At 40.3% G+C, this 12043-nt stretch overlaps 1 protein-coding gene across 1 annotated transcript in view; it reads left to right on the top strand.

Moving 5' to 3' along the window:
• Window positions 1-12043, top strand: part of PKHD1L1 (PKHD1 like 1) — a 134504-nt gene that overhangs the window by 28212 nt on the left and 94249 nt on the right. Inside the window, exons 10-17 of the mRNA XM_075825819.1 lie at window positions 1005-1118; window positions 1697-1846; window positions 2618-2748; window positions 3856-4010; window positions 5879-6036; window positions 6627-6771; window positions 6873-7030; window positions 9359-9481. Coding sequence (XP_075681934.1) covers window positions 1005-1118; window positions 1697-1846; window positions 2618-2748; window positions 3856-4010; window positions 5879-6036; window positions 6627-6771; window positions 6873-7030; window positions 9359-9481 — 1134 coding nt within the window. The remainder of the gene's footprint in view (window positions 1-1004; window positions 1119-1696; window positions 1847-2617; window positions 2749-3855; window positions 4011-5878; window positions 6037-6626; window positions 6772-6872; window positions 7031-9358; window positions 9482-12043) is intronic.

Genomic DNA, 12043 nt, shown 5'->3' with positions numbered 1-12043 from the left:
GGCCCATCTGAAGTTTGCAAATGAACATCTGGATGATTCTGAGAGTGATTGGGAGAAGGTGCTGTGGTCAGATGAGACTAAAATTGAGCTCTTTGGCATTAACTCAACTCGCTGTGTTTGGAGGAAGAGAAATTTTGCCTATGACCCAAAGAACACCGTCCCCACTGTCAAGTATGGAGGTGGAAACATTATGTTTTGGGGGTGTTTCTCTGCTAAGGGCACAGGACTACTTCACCGCATCAATGGGAGAATGGATGGAGCCATGTACCGTCAAATCTTGAGTGACAACCTCCTTCCCTCCACCAGGACATTAAAAATGGCTCGTGGCTGGGTCTTCCAGCACGACAATGACCCGAAACATACAGCCAAGGCAACAAAGGAGTGGCTCAAAAAGAAGCACATTAAGGTCATGGAGTGGCCTGGCCAGTCTCCAGACCTTAATCCCATCAAAAACTTATGGAGGGAGCTGAAGATCCGAGTTGCCAAGCGACAGCCTCGAAATCTTAATGATTTACAGATGATCTGCAAAGAGGAGTGGGCCAAAATTCCATCTAACATGTGTGCAAACCTCATCATCAACTACAAAAAACGTCTGACTGCTGTGCTTGCCAACAAGGGTTTTGCCACCAAGTATTAAGTCCTGTTTGCCAAAGGGATCAAATACTTATTTCTCTGTGCACAATGCAAATAAATATATATAATTTTGACTATGTGATTTTCTGTTTTTTTTTTAATATAATCTATCTCTCACTGGTAAAATTAACCTAGCCTAAAAATTCTAGACTGTTCATGTCTTTGACAGTGGGCAAACTTACAAAATCAGCAAGGGATCAAATACTTATTTCCATCACTGTGTATATATATATATATATATATATATATATATACATGGAGGAGAGCGGAAAAAGAGAAAAAATCGATTTCAGGTTAATAACAGCAATAAAAGCATATTCCGTCATTAAAATTCTTATTAAAATAATAATATTAAAATCTGTTTCTTCTAGGTGCAAAATGCTGTAATGGAAATCCTAAGTGCACAGTGTCCGGATGTGATCAACAAACAGAAGGAAAGTTCATCGGTCAAGTATTTCAGGAACTATGAAACAGATTTCAACCTGGTATGAAATGATCCATTTTAGAAATAGAATTTCTCTTTCCCATTAACAAGTACGATTCAGATGTAGCAGAGATGAGCTTGACCTCTAACTCTTTGGGGATGCATTGTTTGTTGCAGTATGTCCCCGGAGACCCTGAAAATCCAACGATCGGCATAACAAAGGAGCACAAGTGCTTCAGTGAGTACTACAACCTTTGACTCACGTCTCAGCAGCACTCGGCTGCACGCAACGAGATGAAAATGGACCATAGACAGTAAATGGCTCGTCTTCCGTTCTCCTCCTTCAGCTTAATGCTGCTGACGAGAGCCTAAAGGTATGGCCCTCAGTGAAGCACCTGTGCCCCTTTGTTATAGAGATCGTAAATGTTCTCAGGATCTCTTTGTCATGAAGTTTCCTGAAATTATAGGTACATTTTAACATATTGTGATATCGTGATCATGGCAAACAAACTCAACTCTGCTACATCATTGCATACGTAAACACACATTCTGCTCGTTGTTCATGCAAACAATTGACTTTCTTTACTTGTACTCCAGTTCTTATACATCTCCCCCATTAACTATTCATTCTCCCTATAGCCGTACTACAGGGGCACTGTAACACTTGAGACTGAACCATTTTGTGGACGATATTCATTGAAGAATCCACAAGTGCTGTATGAATATAATGAACAGAAAACATCAACTTCGTCAGCGTATGGTTATATCTCACTAACTTTACATAGCAAGGTATGTGTATTTTGGATTTATTTAGCATTTAGTTTGGTTGGTGTTGGGAGCATTGCCTTTAAGTCTCCCTACCAACTACATCTTGGCATGGAGAATCAGTTCCTTCCAAGTTTCAGCTGGTACAGTTTGTATACATCTTATTAGGGGGCGATATGTAGAAAATGGACCCTAATAGTAATTTTTATGGTCCTGAAATTGGTGACCTTGATGCATCGCGGCACAATGATACTTGCATTGGAACTTAGTATCAGCCAGGTTGGATTTCAGATATTAGTAGTAGTCTAGCTGCCTCCATACTTATTAGATTATCCACAGATCCTGCTAAAATTGGCGCGATCTACCAAATTTACCTAATATGTATGGCCAACTCTATTTTTCTGATACAGAGCTCCGAATCATCTGCAAAGCTATGAAGCTAAATTATAGATTCTGTTTGCCTGCAGCCACCACTAGGGGGAGCTTAGGAGCTTACTGCAGACTGTTAATACATTGAACTAAATAATAAATTAATATGCAGTAAGCTCCTGAGCTCCCTCTAGTAGTGGCTTCAGACAGCAAACATTTACGCAGAGGATTTGGAGCTCTTTGAGAAAAAAACTGAATTCCGACCGCTATAAAAATTTATTTAGGTTTTAATCAGCACAGAATGTCGTATTTAAAAATTAATATTTTGTGAAAGCTGGACATTCTTATAACAGCAATGGTGAACATCCGGTTATATTTGTGCGCTTTTCTTTTGTATATGTGATTGTGTTTCTGTGTTGTTTTCAGCTTTGTTTTGCCTATAAAGGATATATTTCAAGTGCAATTACTCTCACTTTTCAATACGAAGACAGTAAGAGCCTTGGAAACATCCAAAGCATATACGATCAGTTCAGCTATGACTTTGCTCAGGGCAACAGGTATGATCTCTTCTTCTTTGGTTCATTGTTGGAAAAAATAAAACCAAGATTGTTATACTGCATCATTATTTCCGTTTTTATGTTTCACCATAGAAAAAGAAAAACAAAAAAAACGGAAGTGGCGGAACCGTCACATGACGGACACCAACGCTGTCAATTTACTGTAATTTACCGGAACAAAATAGCGCTGCATGCTGCGGTATTTTGTTCACAGAGTTCATCGTGCAGGTTTAATAAGCTCCTATTAAATCCTGCATCTACAAAGATAGCAGACCTGGGGGCCTTCATTACGCACCCAGGCTGCCATGGGGTAATGGGCTGTGGGAGTGGGCTGCCCCTATTTCTAACGCCTAGGATGCCGCGGTCGCTGTTGACTGAGGCATCTAAGGGGTTAAACGAGCAGAATAAAAGTGATCATAGATTCCACCAGTTGCAGTGAGGCATCGGCTGTATTACAATGCCAACACCCGCTGAGTAGCCAGTGAGCCCGCTCAAAACTTCCCCTTGTTGACTGCCACTTAAATGTACGTGGCATGTCGTTAGAGAGTCAAAGATATTTTATGAAATTAATCAGCACAGAATTTTGGACCTATCTAAATAAATAAAACAAAGTGTCAATGACACTTCACTTACCCTAGTCCACCAGGGATGTACCCTATAACCCATTTACTACCCTAGACCACCACGTATTATACTGCTACACTCTGCTATCCCTGTTGTGTATGGTGACTCTGAACTGGCAATCTTTATAGGCAGGGACGGATTGGTACCCTACTTGGCAGATTACACGCCTGCCCTAGCTGACAGGCATTCATCCAATCAGCAGTTCCTCTTGTAGCTATGGGAGAATGGAGTAACAGTGGGCGGAGTCAATACATGAAGGCGGCCCTATAGGGGGCACTGTGCTGGCACTATTACTTATGGGGGCAGAATAATGGCTATGATAGCGGTATATATTAGGGAAGAGTGATGATAATGGATTTCCCTAATAGAAAGTTTGAAGTGGCTCCAAATAATTCTTTACAGTTGTCTTGGGAAAGTCATCATAGAAAGTGAATACGTTTATGTATCCTTAGTTCTGGTCCTAATTGGACTTATATTTTTCAGTTGGACATATACCTGTATAGATTTGTTGCAACTTGTTAAAACCAAGTACACGGGCAGAAATTTCAATGTCTTAAATATCTACTTATCATCAAGCCGAGAATATTATGTGGACGTCTTGTACATTGGGCAGGTCGTAACAACAAATGACGTAAACGGTAAGTCACTGACGACATCAAATTATTACTGTACTAAGAGCGAAAAAAGAGTGTCAGTCTTCAGATACACAAATCATTATCATTTATTTAACCTTTCCATGTTTTGGGCCTTGATGAGCAGAGCAACATTTTGTCTTATGGAATGCTACATTCTATAGGTGATTTTTTGTTTATTTTTATTTTATTTCTAAACGAAAAAATAATTGCGAGACACATATGGCTTTCTTATTATTTAAAATTGGAGCTAATATCTGTTAGTTTTGTAGGTCTTACTGAGGGAAAAATTGTCTAAAAAAGGAATAAAATAAATGTTTTCCTATTTATGTTTTAAAGGTAGTTTGTTAAATAAATAATATTTACCCCAAAATGTTCACATCTGCCTCGGGCTTTCTTTCATGGGTTCTGTCAGACCTTTCCATCAGGGGAACCCATGAACGGAAAAGCAAACAGAAACCATAGCAAACGTTTGCATTACCATTGATTTCAATGGTAATGCTTCCATTGCAAATGGTTTCCGTTTGTCTCCGTTCTGTAAGGTTTCTGTTTTTTGACGGAATCAATAGCGTAGTCGACTATACTATTGATTCTGCCAAAGAAACGGAAACCTTACGGAACGGAAACAAACAGAAAGCATTTGCAACGGAAGTATTACCATTGAAATCAATGGTAATGAAAACGGAAATCTATGGTTTCCGTTCATGGGTTCCCCTGATGGGAAGGTCTGACAGAACCCATGAACGGAAGCCCGACGCAGATGTGAACGAAGCCTAAGGCCTCATGCACACGACCGTGTTTTTGCGTCCGCAATTCCCCCGAAAATCCACGGGAGAATTGCGGCCCCATTCTTTTCTATGGGGCCGTGCACACGACCGTAGTTTTTGCGGTCCGTGCACGGCCCGGGAGCCCGGACCGCAGAAAGTACGGCCATGTCTTATTACGGTCCGGAGCTGCGGTCCGGGCTCATTGAAAACAATGGCCGCGGCCATGTGCATGTGCGGGCGGCCTGCGGCTGACAGTCCGCTGACAGTCCGCAGCCGGCCGACCCGAAAATCACGGCCGTGCACACGGCTACGGTCGTGTGCATGAGGCCTTATTCTCCCATCTATACTGACACCAAATATGTGTTTATTGTGTAACGTATGACGTTGCCATAGGGCATATGAAAGTTATAGAGGGGGCATTTATTTAACATACGTAACTTACGTGGTTGTCTTAACATGAGACTCTTTTCATTTTTAAACAAAGCCGCCATCAGCACATCACAGCAGGTCTGGCTTCTGAATATCCCGTCGATCAGCTGAAATTACAGCTGGAAATTGCAGCGGCCTCTGCTGGGGAAATATAGTATTACATGGTGCCCATTCAAATGAATAGGTGACCATGTAGTATATGAAGAGGCTGAGTCATCGAGAGTTGACTAATAGAGAGGTATTCTGGCCTCCCCTATTATCACCATAGATCTAATGATTTTCTAAGTGATCCAGCCATTAAAGGGTTTGTCCACTTCAAACAACTCCAATCCATATAAATGGCTGTAATATCCCACCTCTATTAACCAGGTCAAAGAACCACTACAAAGAGCTGCTTTCCCTCTATAGGATCCAACTTGTCTTTGCATTGCACAGATTGATTTCAGTTAGCACCATATAGTGTATTATTTTGCCTGCAACAAAATTAAGACTTGCCGGCCGCTTCCCCGATTCACTTTGCTGCCCAAACCCTAAAGTGACAAGCTCGGGGACCTCAATTGTAGGATGACGTTGTCCAATCTGCACTACCCTTGTAAAGTTACCAATAAACATGTCAATTATGGGACAATTTTCTACTCTCCAGTTATGACAATTTCCATCTCATTTCATATATTGCAGTTAATAGGCGGAGAGCGGTTTTATCACAAAATGGAGTCCAAATACATGATGTCGCTGTGACTAAATCAGTATCAGTATCTAAATACCAGTATACCATTACTATCACCCCATATAATTGTGGAAACAATCTTCCACTTTTTGCTGCTGGATTTGCAGAGGTAGGTAAATGTGATGTGTAGATTTGCTGTATAGTCAGTGAGTAGCGCAAGGGATATTATATAAAAACCTACAGAAAAGTGCATAGTCAGCCAATATTTGAGGGAGGCTGAAATTAATGGGAGGCAGTTTCGGCCATTTTTTGGCGCTGATTTCTACACGCGTCAAAATTAGCGCCAAAAAAGTCTGTGTGAACTGGGCCTAAATCAAGTGCTTTTTGACGCGTGAAACTCGCTGAAATACGCATCAAATAGACGCTCTGTGAACAGGGCCTAACAGAATAACAGAACTCCAAACCTTATATAAATATATTTAATAAAGTTAATCGGCACAGAATTTGTGCCATGCAGTGATGTGCGGGGGAACACGGAGTAGTAGTATAGAGCTGCAGAGACTCTGCATGCCACTGTACAGCCCACATGTACACAGCTCTACCGTGTGCATGAGACCGTACGGTGACAGAAAGCAAAGATGCATATGGATTATATATATATACCATCAATGTCTCTGACTGGCTACTGATGCCTTATCATTACTTACTGTGGCAAAACCCCTTTGACCTAATATTACTATTTTTCTATTTTTTTTATAGAATATTTTCTACAGCTCAAACTCAGCAATCTATAATATATCATCGGGGACACAAAATGCATTAATCCAGATAAATCAAACCCAGGCAGCATCCCCTCCCATTGGAGGAATATTCAGCATTCAAGCTTATGGAAAAGAACTAAGTGGTATGATCACATCTCAATCTAGTTGGACCTTTCTTCACTACGTTAAAGTGAAAAATATTGCATTTGGGGTAAATAATCCCCTTCCTTTGTGTATTCTACAGATCTCAATGTAGACATCTCAGAAGTTGATCTGAAATATGCATTAGAGACCATTCCAGAGATAGGTCAGGTTTCCATAATGTCAAGAAATGGAAACTGCAGAGGATACACATGGCAAATAAAGTTCCTAACAGCTACAGGATACCAGCCGCTGTTACAGGTAGACGTTTTATATTTATTCATATTATTTGAAACAACGGAGCTCATGTTTCTATTTCATGGGCCTTAGATCTGCTTTTATTTTGTTTTATCTGCTTTGGATAATCCCTTCTGATTAGAAGGTTCCTCAATGATAAACTGTAATATTAAGGTGAATATGTCAGAAAGTATGCCATACATTTGCAGCGCCACTGCAGGTGAAACAAAGCATTACGCAGTTCTTATTAAAATCAATGGACTGTTCATGGATGTGCTGGGTCATCCAGAGCGAGAAACCCTCTTTGTAGCCACTCTCTACTATTGATAATGAAGAGGGGACCCCCCTCTATTAACTTAGAATTACCTAACAGGCTATTTGAAAAATGTTTTATCTAAACCAGACAAGCCCTTTAAATTATCAGTAACTTTTTAACAGACGTTGCACAAGCAAATATAAGAAACTTTGTAGTATATTTTATTAGAGAAAAATGCCTCTTTCTACACTCATCAGGCTCCTCTTCCCCAATTTACTGCTTTTTCCATTTCCTCAAGACAAGACAGGATCTCAGCTCATCGAAAGATCAAGTTACAGTTACTCATAGAAGTTTATTGAGTTGGGAGGGGGAGGAGGGAGCAGAGTGAGAGATACACAGACGCTGCAGCAGCTTCTTGTAAGATTTATATCTCACCCCAGGCTGGATTCACAGTTAGGGTATGTGCACACGATATCGACCATTACGTCTGAAATTACGGAGCTGTTTTCAGCTCCGTTACGTAATAGCTCATACTCGCATTTTGCGAGGCGTCATTGACAGCCGTAATTTAGAGCTGTTCTTCATTGAATTCAATGAAAAACAGCTCAAATTACGTCCAAAGAAGTGTCCTGCATATAATGTATATAAGTGTCCTGCACTTCTTTGACGAGGCAGTCATTTTACGCGGCGTCGTTTGACAGCTGTCAAACGACGACGCGTAAATTACAGGTCGTCGGCACAGTACGTCGGCAAACCCATTCAAATGAATGGGCAGATGTTTGCCGACGTATTGGAGCCGTATTTTCAGGTGTAAATCGAGGCATAATACGCCTCGTTTACGCCTGAAAATAGGTCGTGTGAACCCAGCCTTACACTGCTCATTACTGCTGTATAATCTCCTCTATGTTGCTGCAGCTTCTATATATGTGATAGATAGAGATAGGAGAGCAGGATCCTCCTCTTCTATGTTTGCAATGTATAGAAGACATGATAGCCATTAGGCTCCGCCCACTAGCTCAGAGAAAACTGATAATTAGAGATAGCGCCTGCAGAGGTGAAAACTGCGAAACAAAATGCCATAAACAAGTCATATAATGTTATTTCTCATGTACGCACATAACTAGCAGATTAAGCAGAGCTGGGATTGTCAGATGTAAAAGAACTGAGGTTATCATGTGGCATAACACTTCATGTTGTGATACCTGCTTTTATACCTTCTGCACTGTCATATGATTTTGAGAGTAAGGATGGCTTTACATTAGTGATCTAATTTTTGATTCAGTAGAACCTCTGGGTTCAGGGTAATGCAGCTATATATATATATATATATATATATATATATATATATATATATAGCAAAGGAAGATCACAGCCATATACAGATAAATGACAAATACAGCTCTGCTACATCTGTATTTGTGAGGGTCCCCATCTTTAGTGCTGCGGATGCTAAGATAAACCAGACCGTAATAATAATACTAAAAAAAAATGCTATGGTGTTCCCTATCAATATTTAACTATATCAAATATGTAGATACTTATTGCATTAATACCTTTGTCATTAGCGACTCAAATATGTAGAAGACAGAGGTGAACTAGGACTGATCTGCAGCCAATACTTTGGTTTCTACAGACTGGCGTGAGCGCTATGAGCATCTTATTCAGTAGTTAATCCAAGTATCTAAATAGTAGAAAGTGGAGATGTGAAACTACAGTCGGCAGTTTAGTAACATTGGTGGTCTGTCCAAAGGGTCTCATTGTAATTCATTGAAACACTAAAATTTAAATGTTTTTATTATATTATTTAATAATACATAATTATATGGTCAGTTTTTTATTGCTAGAAAAAATTGATTTTGTAATATATGTCTGAAGGGTAGGACTTAGTCAAGGAGGCAGTACTTAGTGTTCCTGATCTCCTATTGCAGACAGAGAAATACGGGAGGGCTCCTACTGCAGCCAGTTGCCTTACAGCCATAGAGGGTTTGAGAGTAGGAGATTTTCTGCATTTACTGCTCCTATAATAAACATTACATTACATAGGTCACATTATTTAATAAAATCTATATCCTAAATGAGCCCTATTTCTTATTCAGGTAAATGATTCCAAGGTAACAGGTATAAAAGCTGCAATGTCTGCAGTAAAATTAACAAGCGGAGGCATGTTCCGTCAGCACCTGCTGGGAGATTTTGTGAGAACGGCAAACAAAAAACCACAGGTATGTAAATTTATTTAATAGATCACTGATACTTAGATGTGATACTAGTCAATGGACATCCATGTCATATCTTTCATGTCATATTTCCCACCATTTTCAAAACCTATGCTTGTTTGCGAGTGATTAAAAAATATTCTTGATTATATTTCCTATTATAGTATTTCCTAATAAGATCATAGCATTACCAGTAAAATATAATCCTTAAATTATTCTCGACCTGTTTTTGGGGACAACCAATATGGCTTTTATTACCTCTCCCACTGCGTTGTTAAAGAGCTTTCCTAGAGACCGGTACAACAAATCTGGCTATTCTGCAGATTAGGAGAGGGGGCATATCAGCGCATAAATTGGCAAATAGGCCATACAGGAGACTAAGGAAGCTTGGTGACAATAGGGTCCGGATTTACTGATGATCTCAAAAAGCATTGGCTGTAGGTGGCCCTGGGGTAAAAAGAAGCCAACTTGGTGTATTCATATGTATATTCTCCTTTAACATTGCACATTTATATGTAAATTATATATAACGTGTGTGTGTGTGTGTGTGTGTGTGTGTGTGTGTGTGTGTGTGTGTATATATATCTATATATATATATATATATATATATATATATATATCTATATATATATATATATATATATGTGTGTGTGTGTGTGTGTTAATTATGTGATCACAATGCTGTGTGAGTGAGAGGAGGACACACAGGGAGGAGCTAGCTCTACTTGATGGGTGGAGTCTACGGCACAAGACCAGCTGTGCCTACAGGCTCCTGAGATGTAAATCTGCAGGGACGACCTTATTTTAGATTACACAATTGCAGGATTATTTTAACATCCCCCACTCCCTTCCATCATAGGATTTAGTTTTATCCAAAACAGCAAAGTATTTCCCCCTTACCCTCTACCGCATCATCTTCCCACTCCTTTCCTGAGGAAATACAGCAAGTGTAGAGGAAGGCATGTGCTGCCGCCGCCAAGTAAGAGAGTTGGTAAAGATGCGTGAAGGTGCCGGCAGCTTCTGTATTGGCATCAACAGGGCCCCCATTACTGTGGGCGGTTTTATGCAACCTTTGCAGTTACACAGGTTGCACACCTCTAATTTCTTCTTTCTGGATTTGCGGCTAGAAAATCTGCAGCGGATGATTGTTGCAGGCAAGTGGATAAGATTTTTAAAAAAAATGCTGAATGTCTTCTGCGCGGAAATCAGGGCATACTGCCAATTTTAAAATCTGCAGGATGTGCACTCTTTCTGGATGTTCACTGTGGATTTCACCCTTTTCATTGTAGAAGGGGTGAAATCCGCAGCAAAATCCACATGTAAGACGTGCAAGTTTTGCTGCGAAAGCGCTGCAGATATTTTGCGGATCCGAATATCCGTAACAAATCCGCTATGTGTTAAGGGGTAGTAAACCTATATGAAGAACACCACAAAGGTTATCCCCCGGATACATTTATTCAAGTCACAAATATGACCCAATATATATTAGTTTATGGGGAATAAGGCATGGTAATAACGGTGAACCCGCTGAATAAATGACAAACCTAAACTTCGGAGTCTGACACACCAAAATATTTGAAACAAAATATCTTTATTAAATACATATTAAAATATATTACATGAATTAAAAACAGAGATGAATTTCCACAGTGCAGAAAAGACAACCAGATCACACGTATATATCATATAAAATCCGAAAATATGGGTAATGGGCGACACTGTTAAGCTACAAAAATGCAAAGGTACATCAGTGGTGTATTACATTTATATGATGTGCATATTCTATTACATAGCCAGCATGAAAGAACAAAAATTGTTATTTTAACAGCAGAAAAGAGAGGTGCTATTCAACAGCAGAATAGCTCAGTATAACTCTCTACACAACAGGTAGAATCAGAATAGATGTGAATTACAGCGTGTATACCAATGTCAGGGCCCCTAATAAGAGCCAGACTAAGGAAACAATGTCCATACTATGCATACAAGATACGCACATAACCACATAGGTAAAGGGCACAATAACAAAATCAAAGCTGTGGCTGTGTTAGCAGCCATGGATGCAAACAAACTCTACCCATGGTGATAGTCTGATTACAAGACTCATATTGCTGAAGGTGAACACATGCTGGGAACGGAGCTCATACCCATTAGGAACAGGTCACCCTCACTGGCGTCACCCCGACGCGCGTTTCGGCCCGGAAGCCTTCGTCTGGGGGTGGTGTTGGAAGTACAGATGCCGTCCCCTTATGGTCTCCCTCAACCAATCAACTCCTACAGCGGAAGAATGCAGCAGCTGTGCCTCGGTGTAGCAGATTAACAGGACGTCGCTGCAGGTAAACATACCCATAGTGCTGGAACCGGAAACACTGGAGAGTGGGGTCACGTGACCAGTGATCCGGACACAGCTGGGATAGAACCATGACAACAGACGCCGTACATCTGATCACAGCACCGAGGCAAGTGCAGACTGTGTTAGAATCAGATGCAGGACATGAACGGACACAGTGAGGACAAAATAAATGAAAAAATAAATGAAAAACTGCTCGAAGGATGCAGCAGTCAGATAT

Source organism: Rhinoderma darwinii, chromosome 5 (genome assembly GCF_050947455.1).
Source record: "Rhinoderma darwinii isolate aRhiDar2 chromosome 5, aRhiDar2.hap1, whole genome shotgun sequence".
NCBI classification, from domain to species: Eukaryota; Metazoa; Chordata; class Amphibia; order Anura; family Rhinodermatidae; genus Rhinoderma; species Rhinoderma darwinii.
The sequence above is the reverse complement of the archived record's forward strand: the minus strand, read 5'-3'. Positions and strand labels throughout refer to the sequence as shown.